Genomic DNA, 22,334 nt, shown 5'->3' with positions numbered 1-22,334 from the left:
TTATATTTTCTCAGATCCTGGGTATTCTTCGGACCTTACATAGTGTGCATATTGTATATAGAAAAATCACACACACACACACACACACACACACACATACGCGAAAAAAGTTATAATACGAAAAAAGTTCCTCATATATTTAATAAATGTAATGCCGCAGTTGTGGTATTTCTATGCAATTAATTGAAACCATATGCATGCAACAAGAATGCAATTGGATCCTAACGCTAGAGACCTCGCCGGAGATGCGATGGCAACCGGGTGCGGCTATGTCTCGCTACAAACGAGACAGTGTCTGCTCTCGCTTGTCTCGCTACAAACGAGACAGAGTCTGCTCTCGCTTAAGCCACCGGCAATAAATGGGCCGGCCCAGCTCATGGGAGAAAATGGACTTTTTTTACCTTTTGTATTCTTTTTATAATTTCTTTTTGTAAACACTTCCAAAAATTCTATACATATATATTACAAAATATACTTTTCATAATGTTTTGAAAAATGTTAATCATGCATTTGAATTATTTTTAATGTGTATATAAAATTTTTTGATCATGTAAACGAAAAATGTATACAAAAAATATACAATGGGCGTGAAAAATGTTGATCATATATTTAAAATTAAACAAAAGTATTTGGAAAATGTTGACCATGTATTAGAAAATGATGAAATCTTTTGATCATGTGCATGAAAATATTAATAAATATTTTTAAAATGTTGAAAATTATTTCAAGAATGCTAATCAATCATTTAAAAGTGTTGTGTATAGAAAAAATGTTGGCCATGCATTAAAAAAAGTAAATCTTCTATTTGAAAAATGTTGATAAGCAATTGAAAAATGTGAAATGTTCATAGAAAAAATGTTGACTGTGTCTTAGAAAAATGTTAATCTTCTAGTTTAATTTTTTTGGAAATAGTTTAAAGTGTTTATAGAAGAAATGTTGACCATGTGTTCAAAAATATTAATCCTGTATTTCAAAATTGTTACTAAAGTATTTGAAAAATGTTAAAAGACGTGTATACAAAAATGTTGACTATTCATTAAAACAATGTTAAATTTGTATTGGAAAATGTTAAATGTGTATTAGAAAAATGTTGTTGACATATTAAAGAATGTAGAATAAAAACGAAATAATGAAAGAACACTGAAAAAATAAAACCCAAAAAAGAAACAAAATAAACAAGAAGAAAAAATAAAATGAAAATAAAATCAATGAAGCAAATGTAAGAAGAATTAAAAAAGGAGAAGAAAAAAGAAAAGAAACATCCTGGAGGAAACAAAAACCTGGGCTCCTTTCGCCTCAACTACATCCCGCCCTATTACATGATCAGAATCCCGACCCTATCTTGGTGGCTAGCACCATTGAAATCTATCTAAGCTCGCAGCGAGAGTTCCTACGGGATCACTTAATGCAAGAAATAGCATTCGCGATGGCACCCAGGGGCGGAGCCAGCCCAGCCCGGGCCACCTTTGTACACTGTAGCAGATGTGTACAGTAAATACTGAGTTTGGGCCTCACGCCCCAGGCCTGGGCCCTGGGGGCCTGGGCCTGGATCCGCCCCTGATGGCAACCATCTCAAGCCACGTCCATGCCATCGCATGGCAAAGCAAATAGGCCTCCCATCTGGAGGTTGAGGAATGTGATCAGAAGAACATGCCGGCAAAGCCACCGGAGGCTGGCTAACCACCAATCCACACGAACAGCTCCAATGTTGTTATAATATGAGGGGGCAATTTGTGCAGTTGTGCATCAGTGGATGATTCTATAAAGTCAATGAATCTTTTCATGGAATCTATTCATTTTAGCCAGCTTGGCGCGACAACATATTCTTTTTTTTTTTGAACTGTACATTCTCTACCCGGTCTGTTAGTCATTATTCGAAAATTAGGAAGGATTAGTTGTCCTTGCGTGTCTAACTGATGGCCTAGCTAGAAATGCACCTAAATATACTCCTTTGTTAAGCTCGCTGGAAGTAGTACACACATGATGCTCAAGGATAGGGAAAATATCAGGTCATAAAAGAGCTTTGGTGCTACCATGATATATGCTCAAGCGAGTCGTTGGATCTGAGATCTAAGGGTGCCAGTCATGCTCTTGGAGTTGCGTGTAGATATCAGATCCTTGGAGGGTTTTGCTGCAAGTTGCAGGAGCTCTGCCCTTGACCGTTGGATGTTGGATCTCAGATCCAACGGCTCGCGGGATCTCGTATCACGAGAAAATCTAAGCTCTCGTATTACCTGATACTCACTCCTCCAGGATAGTCGCCGTGGCTGTTCCCGACAATCAATCAGTCAACACTGTATTCCCGAGCGTGGTCCGACCTTCTTGCAGCATGTGTGTTCCTGCTTGCGTCATGGTGTGTTTCGGTTGTTTGCTTGTCGTCGTTAGAGCTGATGTGAGAGCATTAACGACGGTTTCCCGCTTCATCGAGCTCAAGCACTGGAAAATCAACTGAGGCCTCAGGAGTTGGAGGGTAGGGAGTTTGTGAGGACGGCGGAGAGGAGTGGGTGGAAGAAACATGTGATGTTGGGCAGGTGGCGTCCCATCTCCAATAGGTCGAATGCCACTCTAACGGCTCGTCATAATCCGGACTGGACAGGCGAAGGCCGATGAAAAACTTGGGCACTGGAATGGGTGAACAATTCAAATAATGCAGACCAGTGTTAAGGGCAACGTCAAGGCGCCAACGTATTTTGTCCGCACGCGTCCGTTTGGGTCGAAACGGACAGAAATCACGGCCAACGAGCCGACACAAACGAACAACCGTTTTTCGTTCGCCCATGACCCATTTCCGACCCAATTTGGGCCAGGTTTGCGTCGACGCGAACACTGCGTGAACACACACGACGCCCGCCCTTATCCTCCTACTGGCCTACCCGTCGGTGGCACAACACCCGTTCTTCCATCCCTCCTCCACACCCGCCACCTGCGGCCACATCGCCATCGCCCCCTGCCTCCCGCTTGGACACTGCACAGGCCGCCGCCCACATCGACACACTTCCCCCGCCTTGACGCCCCATCTGATGCCCACTCTTACCGTCGTTGGTGGTCTCCTTTCTCCGCCGTCATAGCACCTCCCCGGCCAACCTACCGCCTCGATTCCGCATGCCTCATTCCACGGCAGCCTCCACTTCGACAGTCCTGCTGCCTGTGCGGGGTTCTTCACTGGCCGACTTCTCCATCACATCCGCAAGATGTTAGACGCTTTGCCCGCAAGGTACCGTGGATAGTGGAGATGAGTTCTTTTTCAACAACTTTATGTGTTCATCGAACGATGAGGAATTTGTGGTTGTGACTATGGTTTGTCAGTGACCAAATTGCTAGGTAGCGGCGCTCCGGCTTTGAATCGCAATAGAGAGACCGGTCATTGCCTACTCTTCACCAATTACTTTCAGTGCACGTCACACTCTCCAATCCCAGGCTATTCCGGCGGCGATTCCGGATGGCTAGACATCTGTTCAACCATATTTTTATTTGGTTGTAAACTACTTGATTTAGAAACTATGGGCAATGTTTATATTTAATGCAAAAAATATGTAAAAATATGGCCTCGCAGACGAAATGTGTTGGCCGGTTGGGTGCACTATAACTAGCAAAACGCGAACAGGGCCGGACGCCGCCCCTACGGCTGACCCAAACAGACAAAAAAGAATCAAATCCATGTCATCTGCGACGACGCGTTGGACTTGCCTAAGGTCTACGTCACCAGCTACTTCTCCAGTTGAACTTGAATACAGGAGTGACTTATGTCCCTATCACTACTGATAAATATGACTGGAATTTTTATGTCACGTTATTCATATTACTGATCAAATTGATGATTAGGACTCACTCGTGAACCAAAAAACGTGAGCACCCATCACTCTTCCCGGCCGCCGTTGTTCTACTCGTCTTCTTTTCTCCGATGCAGCTGTTTTTGGAATAGTGAGAAATTTAAGAAAATAAATGGCAAGTGTGCTAGCAAAACTTACATGCCAAAATAACTAGACATGCAAGTCTATACCATGGAATATATTGTTAATACATATTGAATTTCATGCAAACACAAACACCAACGTGGAGATGATCAGAACACAAGAATTAAGTAACAAGAATGGGAAAAATATACTACCAACATCGAGATGATAAGAACATACTAAGAATTAAGAATATAAGGAATGAAAAAGCTAGATCATAATAAATATTATTAAGCCCCCGGTGAGGATCGAACTCACGACCTTTCCCTTACGAAGGGAACGCACTACCACTATGCTACGGAGGCATTGATGATGAGAATGAAAAATGCTTTAATTCAATTAAGAACACGGTCAACGTAGTGCGGCGAGGACTTGTAGTGGAGTTTGGTTTGTGCGATGTGGGTGAAAGAACGACCACAAATAACCAAAGGCAAAACGAAGATCAGAGGTACCCAAAGCAAATGGAAGTTGAAGTGCAGTAGCAGTAGCAGTACATATACATCTTTCTGTTTAGATATTGTCCGCGTGGATCGTAGGCGTTATCTACCCTACGGCTGTGCGACACGATAGCACGGCAACATTAACGTGTACACGTTATATAGTGTGACCTAGGAGGAGGGTACGGTGCACGTTTGGGCCCTTTGACGTTGCGCGTCGGGCTCCTTCCCGTGGTTATCCATCGGCAGGGGTACATGCGCTGAACTGAAGCAACTAATGGAGTTGGCGCCGGTAGTTCCTCGATGGATGGTGATGAACACGACTTGGCCACTGGTATCGCGTGTTAGACGATTGTCTCTAGTGGGCATCAAATCGTATTAGGGTGATGGTTGAGGTGTGCCCCACATCAGTGCAGGCGTTAGAATGCTCGATCTTGTTTGTGATGGCAGATTTGGTGTCTTAGCAAACAGCCGATGTGTGGAATTCATCTTGATCTACGATTCCGGTGCTGATCGAGGCATTCTAGCTAAACTTCTTCTTCAACAAGTCGGTGACGAAAACAAAGAGGACTTCTTCTTTGGTGATGCTCTTGGAGTACTTGGTCCTGAGTTGTGGGGTGAAAACCCTAGGTTGTACATAGCAGTCACGGTTTACGCTCGCTAGTTGAAGACACTGTTAGAAGGGATAGAGAGGGATTGGTGGAATCCATGATTATTGTTTGAGCCTTGTGGGCATATATATAGCAGTACATGATCTACTTGGAGTACAAGACAGGGCAGAATACTTCCTAGTTTATCCTATGTTTCGAATACAATTGCGGTACTCAACATCCTCCCACAGTCACAACGGTAGCGACGCAAACGGTGAGACTGAAGAAGAATCCGAAGGCAAGCCGACGGACACCCCCTCACAGTCGTAACGGTTAATGCATCACGGAAGTCGTGGCTGGAGTGTAAACCGACAAGGTTGCTTAAGCAAGGCGGTAGCCCTTTGTGCCGTTGTCGAGGTAGCCGAGAGCGTAGGGTGGTGTAGCCGTGGTCGAGGTAGCCATGCGAGCGACGCCATGGCCGATGTCGAGTCGGGATGGCCGGCATAAGAAAGGCTATGGGTGCCTTTTCTGCATGCAGTATTCGGTGTGTGAAGGGCCAGAGCAATTCCTTAGCGCATGAACTGGCTGCGTTAACCAGGAGCACAAGTGATCAGGTGGTAATCGCCGACGTCCCGCACAGCCTACGATCTCTGATGTTAGCTGAATGTAGTGTGTCCCCCTGAGCAGTTTTGCCCCACGTCGCCCCCGCTCGGGCGACTCGCACGGGATCGCAACCCTAGCCGCCGGGGGCTCCCAGTCCTTCCATCCCTCCCTCCGCCGCCGGCCTATAGCCCGGGGGCTGACGGCGGTGGCGGGGGTCTTCCCTCTCTCCTGCGCCATGGAGGCGGTGCGGAGCCCCGCGACGTGTGGTGGCACGGCCGATCTGGCCTTGGTGGCGTGGCGGGCCTGCCTTGACCGGCGGCGGCGCGGCGGCCGCCTCGGCCTAGGGCGGCGATGGTGGCGGGTGCGGCGGCCGGCCCTGCTTCGGGCAAGCGGCCTTGGCTGCGTTCGGCGGCGGTGACCGGGTCTGCGGCGACAGACCATCTGACCTCGGATCTGCGGTGGCGGCAATGGAGGGCCTGATGGTTGAGTCGGCGCCATGCGTGGTTTGCCCTCCGGACAGATCTGGCCTGGCCGGTGCGGCCTGCTCGATGTGCGGCGGCTCAGATCAGCGGCGACCCGTGCACATGATGCTTGATGGAGGTTCTTCGAGAGGATCCGGGTGAAAACCTCGTTCTCGGCTTGATGCCAAGACCGGTGTTGGCGGCACTCTTTTGTGTCATTACCTTTTTGAAGGCATCGCCGTGGAGAAGCTCCAGACCTCTATCCGCTACCTACGGGGGAAACCCTAATCAGTAGATCGAATGACGGCGGCGCATTGGTGTCGTTTCCTCCTTGGGGGCGTCATTCTTGGAGGCGTACACAGGATCGAGGGACCAGTGGGCGGCTTTTTTGGCGGAGTGGTGCTTCATCCTACACATTGATGACGGCGGATCTTGGCGGCGTGGCGTAGTGGAGACTCGGCGCCCGATGCGCGGTGATGGACTCGCACAGGAGGAGGTAGTTGTCTAGCGTCATGGTAGCATCGATGACAGAGTGGCCTGACAAGGTAGAAGCCTCAATATGCTCTGAAGACGGACCTGTGGAAGATGGCGGCGACGACACATGTGAGTGCGTCAGATCAGTTTATGCCCTAGACCTGGTATGTGGCTCGGCTGGGGCTTCTGGCTTTTGATGATAGGCTTAGGTGAGTGGTCTGGGTATTTGGCCCAGCTAGCACCCCTTTATCATATGGATAGGAGTAGTGGCATATGTTGCCAAGATGGCGGATTCAGACATATTGTTGTAATACTTTGTAAGGTCCTCGAGAATAATCAATAAAGTGGCCGCATGCATTTCCTAGATGCAGAGGCCGGGGGTCATCCTCCTTTTTTTTAAAGAAGAAGAAAAAAGAAAGGGGAGAGATCGAGGAAGAGAAAGGAGGGGAGGGGCGACCCTTCTTGGCGACGTTGTAGGAGAACTATTCTTTAAGAAGGCCATCGTGGCTAGATTTATTGATTTAAGAAAGGCATTACATCATCCACAAGTGTCGAGACCAGGCAGCTCGGAGGCTTCCATTCCAACTAAGAGAGGTCTTATTACAATAAAAATAGTTAGCTAGAACATACGCTGCTTTATTAAAGGGCTGCTTTATTAAGGGGCAAATGACGTTTGGGCCTGGATAGACAAAGTGAGGCGAAATCTCAATTTATTGTATTTTATCCAACTATGAACAAAAGTTTGCTATTTAATCAAATAAAAAGAAAGATGTGCTGTAGGAGCAAACGGGGCAAAGTGCCAAGGAAAGTGTGGCATTTTCTCAAATTGTTCAATCTATAACATGCAAGTATAACCTCACACAGAAAATATCCATCACACGAACCTTAAGCCCTGAACAAGCAATTAAAGCTGCTATAGCTGACTCGCAGAAAACAATATTACAGATCTCTGAATGGTTTCTGGTGGGCTGACCTGAAGCAAAAGCTTTCATACACCCATAATAACAACGCTTGCTGGTCACAGTTCAGTTTGATGTATCAGTTCTCTCTTTCGAACCTGGCACTGGCTTGATTGAATCCCGCGTTGCTGGAACTGGCACACCGCTTTCTTGTTCCTCCAAATCTAAGCATGATCCATTTTCTCCGCTACCTCCTTGCTTGCAGAGAGCTACTTGCTCTATTCTCTTCCCCCAGAGAACATTGTACAGGCCAGCAACCATGAGCGCGCCACTTATTACACTGTTAATCAGTAGAAGAAAATATGAAGATATTCTTGGGTGTAATACTTCTGGCTAACAAGCAAACATTAAGAAATGCACCTTCCAAGGGTAACAGCTTCTCCTATGAGAAGTGATAGAATGATTGTGATAACCAAAGTTAGGGGTACTGTCATGGCCAGGAATACTGGGCCGCACCTACCAATCACCCAGATTTGCAGGTAGTTTGCCAATGCAGTAACAAGTACGCCCTACAATGTAAAGTAATTTCACAGGGTCAGGATTTTATGTTCTACTTCCACGCTACCATTCTTCTTAAAAACACCATGTATGGTTTTCGGGTCCGGTTTCCCTCATTAACTGGCCCAACTCTTTTCTTCTTAATGCAACGCGGCTGGTCCCTCCCCTTTGACAAGGTTCCGAAAAAAAAATCAAGGATTTGCTGCTGCTGAGGGGCTTCTTATACTTACACAATAGATGATCGCCACAAGACCTACATCCAATCCCAACTTCCATCTTGAAAAGTCTCTCTCCATCACTAGAGCCATAAAAAATGATTGAACAGTCGCAAAGACAATCTGAAGGCTCGTGTTAAGCAGCATGGACGGATACTCCTCCAGCAAAGGGCCCTAGAAGCAACATGGAATAAATAAGCATCTGAACATGCACACACACCTGAATCTGTAACCTGTGCACACAGCAAGATGCATACCTGAAACACTGTCCAAAGGGCAAACATTACAGTCGCAAGAGACTGCAGGAGAATTCCCAATATCCAGCTCCTTGAGGGATGTGTATCAACTCGACTTGGGTGACGAAAAATAGGGTGATGGACGATAGATTTGAGCTCCGGTCCTTGGTATAACGCTAGTACAGTAACACCAGCCGCACAAATCACTATACCAGAAACTTTCACAATCCCATGGAAGCTCTTTAATTGCAAAGACTCCATTCTATCATAAGTAGAACAATAAATCACTCACTTATCCACCACTTTTTTATCATAATATTGTGTATAAAGCAAGTTTAACCTATTTTCAGTCCCACTGTCGTTACTACACTATGTTCATCAAAGCACTCACATCTACACAAAAGTAGGTTTACACTACTAAATATTGGTGGTAAAGATCAGAGTTGGCGGTGGTGCGTTCACTTCTTAAGTTATTTGAATCACCACAGTTGTCGTCCATTTTCCAGAGGTTATACATATGGTTGATTTGACTAATGTATATTTCGAGATGATGTTTTTAAAAAGAATTATGAACGCATGGGCTATGTGTCACACGTTTAACCAGCCGACAATAATATGTAGCAAAAAATAACTTCAGTAGCAGCACATGAGCATTTAGCTAGCTAGTATTTTTTTATTAAGTTCAAAGAAGCGCACGTAAACAAATTTCACAACGGTACTTAATTAGTGTCAGTTAGTGCAGAGAAATAAATAGGTATACCCTAATAAGTATCAGCACCCTAGTAAGTATCGCGTAACCATGCAATGCGACTACATACTCGGTAAGGCCGGAGAACTAAGGGTTGTTGCTCAAATTTCACACGAACGTAAACAATAGCGACTGATTAGCACTCTCACTATAAATAAATTACCACTCAAAGGTTTTATCTCCACCCTTTATAACACTCAAAGGTGTTTTCTCCAACCATTGCACACACAACTCAGCTAGTGATATCATCCGCTCTACTTGTAACTCGGCTGGACCCCTAGCTTGCCTAACTCATCCAAGCTAGGGGCCTCCTCAAAGTTATCCGGTCAAAAAAAGGATATGCAAGCTTGAGCGTGGTTTAGAACCAGCCAGGTTGGGTTTGGTAGGGCCTGGGAAGATGTGCTATAAATAGAACATATAGAATAGAATGAAGTACTTATTAAATTTCTTTCTCTGAACAAATGTAGTTTCCCTTTGCCAAAGAAAATTTATTTATATCCTTCATCAAACATGAAGAGTTATTAACACCACAATATAACCATTTTGTTCGGCTGTAAACATCTCTAAATTTTAATCTTCTATTTTTAAATAGTTGCAACCCAGTAACTATTTTTCCTAAGCATGCAACACTTCTACATCAACAAATCATGCATGTCTGCCAAATCATTTTCCATCACAGCATATTTCTCACAATTATTCACGTCATCAACCTAATATCAATGTTTTCGTCCTACCATCTGGCGGCAACGCGCAGGTTATCTTCTAGTATCAACTATCAACTATGTATGTCACAGGGTCTTCCTCTCATAATCACATATTTGTGCAAAGCTATTCTTCTGTATTCAATGCAAATAGATTATATATAGATATATTCATGGAATTTATGTGTGGATATCACAAGTACTCCCTCCATCCCATAATATAAGACTGTTTTTGACACTACACTAGTGTAAAAAATATGGGACCGAGGGAGTACAAATTTGCTGAGCTTAGTTTGATACATATTTAAATTTTAGTTACAACAAGGCAAGATAAAAATGTTCTACCCTAGGATGTAATGCAATTATTATTAAAAGCACATACCCCAACAGAAGAGCCAAAAAGAAAGTTAACACTGGTAGGAGATTTAGTACTGCAGAAGCAGAAGTTGCTGAAGCATAATTGAGGCCAACACATGATATGTTAAGGGAAGCAGACATCCTGGGAAAATGAAACAAAGGAAAATTATTACTAAGTGATTTGCATACTTAAAGAATAAGATGTGTAGCATTTATGAAAGAAAAACTCAGTAAAAGATAGCTAAGAAACACCAAGGGTCTGTTGTAAGAAAAAAAATGCATGAGATGATTCTACACTAACTATTTACATCATTCTTAGCTTTGTGCAACGCTCCTATAGAACGTTAATTAGTTAACCTGATTAAATAGCTGCTTTCTGCCCACAAGGATGAGCAATAATTTTCACAGTTAGTCAAACAATTAGAAATATATATTAATCTAGATTGCCATTGATGAAAGCGATGGCTATAATACACTGAAACCAAAAGGTCCAAGCAAGAAATTAATGAAAACTAAGTACATTTTTATATTGCAAGGGTACACATGGATGCACATACAAGAGCTTCAAACATAAGTTTCGATAAGAACCAATAGATTGATACACTATAGGTTAGGTTAGTGTCACCATTTCACACATGTATACTCCCCCCCCCCCCCCCCCCCCCCCCCCCCCCCCGGCAAAATAATATACAAAAAAGAGTGAAAAAATAACACATTGTTGCAAATAATGTTTTTATCTAACAGTGAGATTTGATAGACAAGAAGGTCAAGTGTAGAACAGCACTTCTGCCTTATACGTTGACCTACCCATATAATGCATGCACAAATAGTTTCAGACAGACTTTGTATGACAGTCGCGGGGCCGTTTTCCTGCAAAAATAAATCTCTGTGAAAATTGCCCAGATGACATCCAGATCCAGGTAAATAAGCTGCAAAAATCTTCGTACCTTTCAATTGCAAAAGCAATGGGCAGTAAGAACATGGTACCTATTAAATGCCTGTAGAAAACGAGAACGTATGTACTTGTACCTTGGTTAAAAGCAACTTTGGTAAGTATCTGCATAACTGCATAGATAAACCTTAAGAGAAATGAAACAGCATAAGGTGCTCTGTTTCCCATGACTCCCGTTTGTTAGAACTTCAAAGATGGTTGCTTAAATACTACTACTTGCCCACTGCAACACTTCGTCAAGCATTTGCCATCAGGATACTTAATCAAACCTTCGCTGTCATAAGGTTTGTTCAGAGATGACTTATAGGTATCCACTGAAGAAAAAATACATTGTACTTATGCTTTACTATCAACATGCCACACTAGCCTCTCACTTTAAAAAGGTTAAAAAACGGCAGAAAACTCCTTTTAGGTCTTACAAGTTGGTTACATCATACTTCACAACATCAAAACTTTACACTGCAAAAGAAACATTAATTGCAACTAATTAGGTATGTCAGTAACAAGGTGCTTGTGTACTTATTAGAATGGATGATGCATCCACACCCAACGCACAACTATGTTGGCTTAAATGAAAAGTCATGTGCACTGACAGTATTATTCATCATAGGTTGTTCATCTTCCTAGAGAAAAATGTCACTCAGTGACTAATGCTCAGTGAGTCATTTGCAATTGTATATTCTATAGACTTTATTCTGTTTGAAGAGGTCTTTTAGTGGTTGCAGGATACAAATGCGTCTTATGACGGGGGAGTGAGTGGCAAAAGTGACACATGATGTGGGAAAGGAAAAGGGCAACAGTAAACAAATGCATCTCTATGAACGGTGGAGAGATTAGTGGCAAAAGTGACGCATGTTGTGGAAAAGAATAAGGCAGCAGTTATGGACGACAAGGAGTAAAATCATAATAGGACAAGCTGTATTAGTGTCTATTGCCATGTAAACGGCACTAAATCCAGAGTAGCTCTTTTTTTCGAAAAGGAGGATAGCCCCCGGCCTCTACATCAAGTGATGCATACAACCATTTTTATTAGATATTAAGTAGAGTACAGGCAACCAATGCCTGAACCATTACAAGATATTAAAGAAACACCTACGACTAAGTCGACTTTTTCCGCGGCAATGCCTTCAAGAAGGAACAAACGCCCTTGTGCCATCGTCATCACGTCCGACCAAAGATGGCCTAGACAAGGATTTTCATCCTGGTTGCCGAGATCAGTCAATGAAGACCCGTACAACAGCAAGTAGTAGATAACGCCCTCGACGAGGCAATGACGCAAGTTCGTCGCTACTTCGCCCAACCAACAAAGGTAGAAACAAGAGCTTTTATACACCTATAATAACAACGCTTGTTGGGTCACAATTCTGCTTGATGTGTCAGTTCTCTCTTTCGAAACTGGCACTGGCTTGATTGAATCCCGCGTTGCGGGAACTGGCGCACCGCTTTCTTGCTCCTCAGAATCAAAGCATGATCCATTTTCTCTACTACCTCCTTGCTGGCCCACAGCCAGTTGCTCTATTCTCTTCCCCCAGAGAACATTGTACAGACCACCAACCATCAGCGCTCCACTTATTACACTGTTATCAGACAAAAAAATTCAAGAGATTTTTTGGTGTACTTCTTCTGTCTAACGATCAAACAACCTTCCAAGGGTGACTGCTTCTCCTATGAGAAGTGACAGAATGATCGTGATAACCAAAGTTAGGGGTACTGTCATGGCCAGGAATACCGGGCCACGCCTGTCAATTTTGCAGCACCCATGTGGAAGAAGAAATCTATATTTTGATACCTACCCTACTGGAAAGACCTAGATATAAAGTAATTTACCAATACGGAAACAAATACGCCCTACAATATAAAGTAATTTGACAGAGATCAGGAATTTTTGTATTCTACGTCCAGGGTAACAGTCTTCTAATGAATCAATGATTTGCTTCTGCTAAGGGGATTTTAGTACTTACACAATGGATGATCGCGACAAGACGTACATCCAATCTCAGCTTCCACCTTGAAAAGTCTCTCTCCTTCACTAGAGCCATAAAAAAGACTGAACAGTCGCAAAAACAATCTGAAGGCTCGTGTTAAGCAGCATGGATGGATACTCCTCCAGCAAAGGGCCCTAGAAAGTACCATGCAGGCTAAACTTAGGGTGAATAAATTAGCATTTGAACATGTACGCACACCTAAATATGTAACAGCTTGTGCACAAAGCAAGATGCATACCTGAAACACTATCCAAACACTAGTAGAAAAAGGACCTTGCGTGAGACACATTAGTCCCGGTTCGATTTTGGCCAGGTACTAATGGTACCATTAGTCCCGGTTCGACGGCTATGCATTAGTCCCGGTTCGTGTTGAACCATTAGTACCGGTTCGTGCCACGAACCGGTACTAAAAGGGTGGTGGCAGGCTGGCATCAGGCCGGGGCCCCACGAGCCCCTTTAGTCCCGGTTTGTGACACAAACCGGGACTAAAGGGCAATTTTCAAACTCTACCCTCCTGTATCGCCATTTCAATTTTGAAAAAACCAAAAGAAAATAATAAAAACTTCAAAAATTAAAATCCTTTGAGATGTAGTTATGTTACTACATCTGCTAGTTAGAAAAATTTAAAAACTTAAATTTGGACATGTTTTACAAAAAAATGTGATGAAAAAGTTAAACGACTATATTTTTTGGTATAATATATCAAACTAAACTCCAGAGGGTTAATATGATTGACAGCTTACTATTGTCAGGAAAACAACAAGTGCAGACTTGGAAACTAAGGGGAATATAACTCAGAAGTTAAGCGTGCTTAGGCTGGAGTAGTGAGAGGATGGGTGACCGGCCGGGAAGTTAGACGATTTGGAATGAGTGATCCACACTTGAGCAGTTATGAGGGGTGATTAGAGACTAAATCGTCAAATAATTCAGAAAATTAAAAATCAGAAGAAAAAAATCAATTTTTTTCTAAAAATTCAAAAAAAAAATCTTTCGTCCCGGTTGGTTGGTTTTACCAACCGGGACTAAAGGCCCCCCATACCACGGCGCGGGCTCGTGCCACGTGGTGGGCCTTTAGTGGCGGTTGTTGAACCGGGATTAGGGGGGGCTTTAGTCTCCACCTTTAGTGCCGGTTTCAGAACCGACACTAAAGACCCTTACGAACCTGTATTAAAGCTCCATTTTCTACTAGTGAAAGAGCAAACATTATAGTCGCAAGAGACTGCAAAAGAACTCCCAATATCCAGCTCCTTGTGGGATGAGTATCAACTTGACTTGCATGGTGAAAAAGTGGGTGATGGACGATTGAGTTGAGCTCCGGTCCTTGGTATAATGCTAGTAAAGTAACACCTGCTGCACAAAGAACTATACCACAAACTTCCGCAATCCCATGGAAGCTCTTTAATTGCAAAGATTCCACACTACCATATGTAGAACAACAAATAATTCACTGATCCACATAATTTGATCATAAAAGTTAACATTGCATAAAAAGCTGCTAGTGAACCTATTTTTCAGTCCCACTACTGTTACTACACTGTGCTCATCACAGCACTCATATCTATACAATAGTAGGTTTACACTACGAAATACTTAATTGGTAAAGAGTTGGTGGTGGTGCGTTCACTTCTTAAGTTGTTAGGAATCACCACGGTTGTCATCCATTTTCCCGAGGATATACATATGGTTGATTTGACTAATGTATATTTTTAAGATGATGTTTTAAATTCTGTGCGAACTCATGGACCATGTAGCACAATTTAAACAACTGATAATATATGACAAAAATTAACTTCCATAGTGACGCACAAGCATTTAGCCATTAGTTTTTACTAAATTCGAAGAAGCGCTCATAAACAAATTTCACAATGGTACTCAATTAGTGCGGAAAATAAAATGGTACACCATAATAAGTGAGGGATGCTGGACAAATTTCACATGAACATAACCAATAGCAACTGATTAGCACTCCCATTATAAATACATATAAATCTCTATAACTATTTTATCACAAGAAAGTTAATGAGATAAAAAGTTACAACTCAAAGGTTACACCATAATAACTATTTTATCTCCACCCTTTATCATACTTGAAGATGCTATCTTCAACCGTTGCACATTTACTCAGCTAGTGATATCATCTACTCCACTCGCAATTGGGCTAGGCCAGGGCCCCTAGCTTGCCTAACCTAGCCAAGCAACGAGCCTAGGTGGATATGGGCCTCGCCCCACAGTTTCTCACTCAAAAAACAAGGTTGGTCAAGCTTGTGCCTGGTTTAGGACTGGACAAGTTTGGTTTGGTAGGGCCCTAGAAGATCTTTCTATAAATAGAACATATAAAACTACATGATTTATTAAATTTATTTCTCTGAACAATTGTAGTTCCCTTTGCAAAAGAAAATAAATTTCTTTCATGTTAGCTAAACATGAAGAGTTATTAACATCGCAATATAAATGCCTTTGGATATATAATTTAAATAGCTGATTTATATTTTGTTTGTATCTAAACATCTCTAAACTTTAAATCAACTATGCCCGTGACAAACTTAAACTTATCATAATTCACACATTTATGCAAGATATATGTATTCTTTTGTATTCATTGCAAATAAATATATATGATGTCATATTCATGCAATTGATGTAAGGATATTACAATACAAATTAAGTAAGCTTAGTTTGATAACATATTTAAATTTTGGTTACCACAAGGAAAAGATAAAAATGTTCTATCATTAGGAAGTAATGCGTTTATCATTAAAACACATACCCCAACAAAAGAGCCATAAAGAAAGTTAAAACTGGCAGGAGATTTAGTACTGCTGAAGCATAATTGGCCAACACATGATATGTTAAGAGAAGCTGACATCCTGGGAAAATGAAAGAAATGAAGATTATTAGTAAAATAATATGTATAAATTTTATTAAAAAAAGAATCAATTAAGATAACTAAGAAATACCAAAGGTTTGTTGTAAGATAGAAAATTTATGATATGATTCTACACAATAACTATTTAGTACATAATTCTTGGTTGTGCACAACACTTCCGTTGGAAGTTAATCAATTAACCTAAGTAAATAGCTACTTTCCCCGCAAAGATGAACCACAATTGTCACAATTAGTTGAATCAGATAAACTAAAATTATCTGTCGGAAAGGCCGGATTGCCATTGATGAAGGTGATGGGTATAGTACACTGAAACCGAAACGACCAAGCGATGAATTAATGTAAATAAAATAAATTTATATATTGCAAAGGGTAAGAACCAAAAGAATGATACAATTATGGTATTAGGTATATGTCTAACAACTCCATGTCACCATTCCTCACATGATACTTTAATCCCTATAAAATACAAAAATTATGATAAAAGAATACATTGTTGCAAACAATTTTTGTAATCCAATAGTGGCATTTGATAGAAAGAAATTCAAGTGTACTACAACACATCTTCCTTGTACTTTTACCTACCCATATAATGCATGCACAAATAGCTTCAGACAAACTTTGTGTGAAAGTTGTGGGGCGGTTTTCCTGCAAAAATAGATCTCAGTGCATGCTTCCTAGATGACATTAAGATCTAGCTAACTAAGCAGCCAAAAATATGCGTACCTTTCAATCGCAAAAGCAATGGGCAATAAGAACATGGTGGCTATTACATGCCTGTAGAAATTAAGGACGTATGTACTTGTACCTTGGTTAAAAGCAGCTTTGGTAAGTATTTGCATAACCCCATAGATAAACCTTAAGAGAAATGAAACAGCATATGGTGATGTGTTTCCCATTACTCTCGTCGTTAGAACTTCAAAGACGATTGCCAAGATATGTTGGGTTTCGTCCATGGACCTATCGCATAAAAATAGACGAACAAACAGGATAAGAAACTTTTATCCAAGGGATCGTATCGTGCGCTCCTTTTCTTGTCTTCATTTCTCATTTTCTGGTGTTTCTTACACGGTGCAGCTTTCATGTGTGTATATACACAACACAGCTAGGTCCAAGACGCAAACCCATCACGTTCGGTAATGAAGTTTAGCACTACACGAACTAGTACACGTACACACCAGATGGCTACATGTCTTAATCTGACTAGTGCTAATCCTACTCATGCTAGGACACGGCCAATTCATGGCATGCAAGCCATCACACAAACGGACACGATTGCTACGTGGAAAGTAAACTGATTTAATCTAAACTTTCCTACTTTGTTAGTGCTATAATACACGTAGGCGTGTTTGGATTACTCCAACAAAATACCAGTACTTGCCCACACGTCAAATATCCGGCATCAGAAAAAAAAATTGAGGGGGCATCGGGGCGTTTAATCAAGGCTTTCCAAGTTACATAAATAGATCTAGTTGGCTTAGCGGCTCTTCTCTTGTATATCATAGTCTAGATCAATGATGAAACATGTGTATGTGACCATGTAATTGCATGTATTCGAGACTTGTAATAACTTGTACCGCTATTTTGAGACGATGATGAGAAATTTGTGTTGGATCATTATGATGATGATGATGATGATGAGACTATGTTGTAGCACATAATGATGATGATGATGACGATAACACATTCTTGTCTCATATAGTTTCAATGTATGTGTATGTTGCTACCATATAAAACATGTATAAATACTGCATAAATACACACACAAAAAAATATATATAGAAAACTTAGCAGTGGCACGAGGTAAGAGGGTAGCAGCAGTGCCAGGGCAGCGCTACTGCTACACAGAGTTAGCAGTAGCGCGAGGTTCAAACCATTGCTGCAGCTAGTTAGCAGTAGCACTTGGTGGACCCGCGCTACTGCTAACTCTATACTGCCAGAATAGTTGCAGCGTGCCCCTGCGCTACTGCTAGGCTTTTTCCTAGTAGTGGTAGTAGATGCATTTCCATGATTTGAGGGGCAAGGCGCATTTTCAAGGGGGCACGAGTTATTTTTAAACTAGGGGGTACGAGTGTAACACCCGTACTAGTTGAGAGTCTGGGTCTGTAGATAGTCGGCCTTGGGCCATGTGGACACAATGTACAAAATGCAGGCATCATTGGCTAAAGTCCCAATGGCGCGCTAGCGGCCCCTGAGTTCTTCTTTCGGTTCCCTGGCGGTGGGGGTGGTAGAGGTTGGTTGCGCGATCTCTATGATGAAGACCACCGCAGCGAGGGTTGGTCGCTCCCTTGAACCCCGTCCCTGCCCTGTCTCTGCCGACAAAGAGTTGCGCCGACGATCCCGCTCACGCCTGACCTCATCCTCGCCCGCCGGCTCTTCATCGCGTGGCCTCTTGCCATTGTTGTCGGAGAAGCACATCCTCTCCTTCTCCATCTTCTCCAACCTATCGGCGAGACCCTCCGCCCCTCTGCAAAAATGTCCGTGCGCCCGACCTCACCCTCTAATATCGCGTTTGGCAGCAGGAAACACTAGTGTGGCCTCGCTCACCGCCCTTCTATATCCACGGTCGTCGCTTTATATGCAAGCATCGCACCGGCTGCACGAGGCTGATTGAAGCTATTTGACTCACCTCCTGCACCGCGTCGGATGGTATACTAGGTCGGGTAACCAGATAAGTGAAGCTAAACCTGAAACGTAGGCCAATCGACTCCCCCCCCCCCCCCCCCCCCCCCCCCCCCCCCCCGCCCATCTCCACACCTTCGCCTCCATCAACATATTGTGCCAACCCGCACGACCCATTTTGCACCTCCATGGGTAAGACCAACGAAAATATATTTTAGAGCAGGTGCGCCCCGGCCCGCTTATCTGGTGCGTACATACGCCTCGTGATATGTGCCAGCCGCTACCGTAAGTTTGCCAGGCCACGGTTATATCGGTCGGGTTAGCAGGTCCTTCGTCCGTGATCTCGCCTACTACATAGCGTAGGGTACTGTTCATCAGCTAGAAACGAGACAAACAGCTATGGGACACGGCCCGTGACTCTGGTCTATATGCGCCCCCCTTTATCTCTAGGAGCAGGCTAGCCGGCGGGGGAGGGGGATTCAGCAGGGGCAGAGAGGCCGAGGGGACCCGATCCTGAGCGAGACGCAGGAGGTTCTGGTGCGGCGAGGAGGCACCGGGACGGGCGGGCCGCCGGGGAAACCCAGCGCCGGGGCGGCAGCGGGCACCGCCGCCCTCGACATCTCGCCCAGCCGGCCATTGTACGGATCTATCGAAGGTAAATACCTCACTTCAGCCGTGCGCATGGTTTCTCTGGTTGTCGGGATGTACTTTGCCATTGGGCGCATAGCAGGATGGTGATCATTCATGGATCTATTTGCGCTGCAGGCCAGATTGGAAACGGAGTTGGGGCAGCAATAGATCTCAGGTGTTCATCTGCAATCCGTCATCATATGCAGGTAAGATGGCAGGCTGGCTTGATCTGTATTTATCGAACGGGGTTGGGGCACATTTACTCTGGCTGTCTTGACTAGTCTTGGTAAGGTGGATCGAATGGACATATTAGCTGATACGTTCCTATCGTGGATGAATCAATGTTTACAGTTAGGCTTTTTGGGTGTATGGGATGGGCCAAGGTGCAAGTCTGAATTTCGACAATATGTAAAGCTCACCAATACATAAGGGCTATTAACAGACTAAGGTGTGCGAATAAGGTGATCTGACTTGACCGCGCCATTGCTATATTTGACTCTGGATACAAATCCTGTACAGCTTCCGATTTATCTATCCAGGGTTCTTCTGACGTGAGGCAGAGAGCAGACCAGAGTCAGTCCAACCTGGATAATCATGCAGGTACTGTATTCTTGCCCCAGTATCAGTCGCAGTGTACATGGGCTTGGTTGTGAAAGGTGTACAGAAAGTGGGTAGTTCTTGGCGCAGATGACTAGATTTTGCAGATTGCATTTATGATGTGCAAAGTACAGCCATGTACTCCTTGGATGCAAGATACAACATTGGTTGTTTTTGTTCAGTGGAGAGTGCGACACGATTGATGATGTGTGTAGCACGATTGCGGCAGTACCTCCATGTCCATCTATTTTAATGTTTATGGAAATTATACTGATGTGGAGGTTGTTGGCTCTAATTGGGATTGAGGGGCTTAACCTGTCAGCAGTATCGTACTTGGAAGTACCACAAAAATGCATGTTTCATCGTATCTGCCAGCGGCTCCGTTTATGCTATTCACGGCATATTGTTGATTTATCTCTGTTTTGTTTTTGCCCAGAATTACAGCAAAATCAACAAACTGCCCACGACCTTGTAAAAAAACTGCCCACGATACCTGAAGAATACGAATCAGACAGGGGAGATGGCTACATATAATGGTCCTACTTACTGATGTTCAGTACATTTTCACTCTTCACTATGTGAAATAAGCAGAAAAGAGTGAAACTGATTATTACAAACTGAAATATTTCTACATATTTTAAAATACTTGAAATAAGAACAGAAGAGTGAAAGTGATTATTTCACAAACTGACTACTTTGGAATAATAATTTTCATAAGAAAGAAATGCAAAACACCGATCATGTGCTTGGCACATAATGGTCATGTAGATTCAACGTTTATGGGAAAGGTACACGATGCTCGCACATGCCAGAAATAGGTTACTTGTGCGAGGTACAAAGTCGGGGGTTTATCATGTACACTAGTACTTGGTACAGCACGGGATCCATTTTCAAACGTTCATGGGTAAGGTACATGATGAAGTGATCGTGTACTTGGCACATTGTACATGTTCGAGATGCTTATGACGCCCCTGGTTTGTACAATGCCCATTATTCTTATTAAATACTCCCTCCGTCCGGAAATACTTGTCCTAGAAATGGTTGTATCTAGACTTATTTTAGTTATAGATACATTCATTTTCAACCATTTCTAAGACAAGTATTTCCGGACAGAGGGAGTATTATATATATGCGATCACACTTTTTCTATGGGGGTAAGAGCATCTACAACCGGACGTCTCAAACTGTTCAGCCTTATCCTACATGGCCACATCCACTTTCCCCCTTTCCGTGCCGCTAGCCTGATCCCATCATCCACTTCCCTCCCTCTCGCCATCCGCCTCTCCGCCATGGCCCGGCAAAAGAAGACCACCTATGCTATGCTATTTTTTTAATATTTAGAACGAAGGCTCAAGAAGAGCCCGGCTTTGAATTAGCAAAGCGGCTGATACAAGGAGCAAAGCGAAACACACTCAAAGGCAGCAACAATAGCAAGCAGATGCAACGCCATGCTGCGGCCATCACCCTACAAGACAACCTACACCAACAGGACTAACTACGGACTTGAGAGGATGCACCACTTCTTCCACCTCCAACTCCTCCTCCGGATCCACTCCATCCGGAGGTAGCCCCGCGGCGATCCGGGCTTCGCACCTTGCTAGGATCTGCTCAAGGAGTTGTAGCCGGCGCTCCGGCGATAGAAATGGGTGGGTCCCTTATCCGGTGACGTGGGGGCATGGCTATTACTGGTGGCGGATGGGGAGTGGAAAGTGGTGGCGCGACGGACGGGCGGAGCAAAATGTGGAGGGGTAGGGTTTCGGTGTCGACGGTCGGCTTAAATAGTCGGGCTAGGCACTACGCGGCACGCCGGAGCGGCGCCACACGACAACATCGGTCCGACGGAGGAGAAAAGTTTCAGACCGTCGGTTTTCCGGGCGATTCCGCATGGGACCCCGACGTCAGTCCGACCTGGCGGATGCGCCCAGGCGCCCCCCATATTCGCCCCATATTTGGGCTGGATATGAGGATGCCGGTCAGCCCGAACGTTTGAGGCCCGTTTGGTGCTCGGCCGGGTCGAAATTTTATGATCGATCGGTGACCGGGCGGGCGGCCCATCCGGGCGTTTATGGCGGGTTTAGAATTCCCGGATGTAGATGCTCTAACAGGAGTCCGTGTACATCTCTCATTTTGTTTTAAGTACACGTACGCATAGCTCAAAATAGAGTAGATTTAACTGTACGATAATAGCAATACATGAACCGCAAATGCTCAACAAAGGTTTTTTTTCATGATAGGAAACAAACACGTGACACGCCTGACATTGGCGACATGGAAGACTACGCATATTACCCTGTCCGGCCGGGCGTTGGAAAAAAGTCGTCTCAGCTACATCTCGTTTCACATGCAGCTTTATTTGATGCGGGATTCTCTATGACAAAAATTGCGAATATGATGTACAAATGACCACAGAAGATCACCAACGACTCACTGCA

At 43.7% G+C, this 22,334-nt stretch overlaps 1 protein-coding gene, 1 long non-coding RNA gene, 1 other non-coding gene and 1 pseudogene across 3 annotated transcripts; 1 reads left to right on the top strand and 3 right to left on the bottom strand.

Annotated features, from left to right (window-relative positions):
• Positions 1 to 4,186: 4,186 nt before the first annotated feature.
• On the bottom strand, positions 4,187 to 4,258 carry TRNAT-CGU (transfer RNA threonine (anticodon CGU)). The gene has a single exon. It is a non-coding gene; the product is annotated as a tRNA-Thr (tRNA).
• Positions 4,259 to 7,315: 3,057 nt separating this feature from the next.
• LOC109746015 (WAT1-related protein At5g64700) lies at positions 7,316 to 12,519 on the bottom strand. Its single transcript, XM_020305129.4, has 7 exons — positions 11,180 to 12,519; positions 11,040 to 11,102; positions 10,258 to 10,374; positions 8,448 to 8,688; positions 8,206 to 8,364; positions 7,838 to 7,986; positions 7,316 to 7,757 (listed from the first exon to the last, which is right to left on the bottom strand). Exons 1-7 carry the CDS (start codon positions 11,350 to 11,352, stop codon positions 7,544 to 7,546), a joined length of 1,116 nt encoding a protein of 371 aa, XP_020160718.1. The 5' UTR covers positions 11,353 to 12,519; the 3' UTR covers positions 7,316 to 7,543.
• Positions 12,520 to 12,538: 19 nt separating this feature from the next.
• On the bottom strand, positions 12,539 to 17,836 carry LOC109746012 (WAT1-related protein At5g64700-like; annotated as a pseudogene).
• A 1,032-nt stretch (positions 17,837 to 18,868) lies between these two features.
• Positions 18,869 to 20,176, top strand: LOC120973879 (uncharacterized). Its single transcript, XR_005769464.3, has 2 exons — positions 18,869 to 19,330; positions 19,441 to 20,176. It is a non-coding gene; the product is annotated as an uncharacterized lncRNA (long non-coding RNA).
• The last annotated feature ends 2,158 nt before the right edge of the window (positions 20,177 to 22,334 follow it).

Source organism: Aegilops tauschii, chromosome 2, assembly GCF_002575655.3.
Source record: "Aegilops tauschii subsp. strangulata cultivar AL8/78 chromosome 2, Aet v6.0, whole genome shotgun sequence".
Taxonomy (NCBI): domain Eukaryota; kingdom Viridiplantae; phylum Streptophyta; class Magnoliopsida; order Poales; family Poaceae; genus Aegilops; species Aegilops tauschii.
The sequence above is the reverse complement of the archived record's forward strand: the minus strand, read 5'-3'. Positions and strand labels throughout refer to the sequence as shown.

What these genes read in the sequence shown, in the direction of transcription:
- LOC109746015 (XM_020305129.4), bottom strand. Translation starts at nt 11,352, where the DNA reads ATGGGAAACAGAGCACCTTATGCTGTTTCATTTCTCTTAAGGTTTATC. An exon ending in TTTGTGCATGCATTATATGG is followed by an intron (nt 10,375 to 11,039) that starts GTAGGTCAACGT and finishes TCATTTTCCCAG; the next exon opens with GATGTCTGCTTCCCTTAACA. An exon ending in TTTTTGGCTCTTCTGTTGGG is followed by an intron (nt 8,689 to 10,257) that starts GTATGTGCTTTT and finishes TACTTATGATAG; the next exon opens with AATGGAGTCTTTGCAATTAA.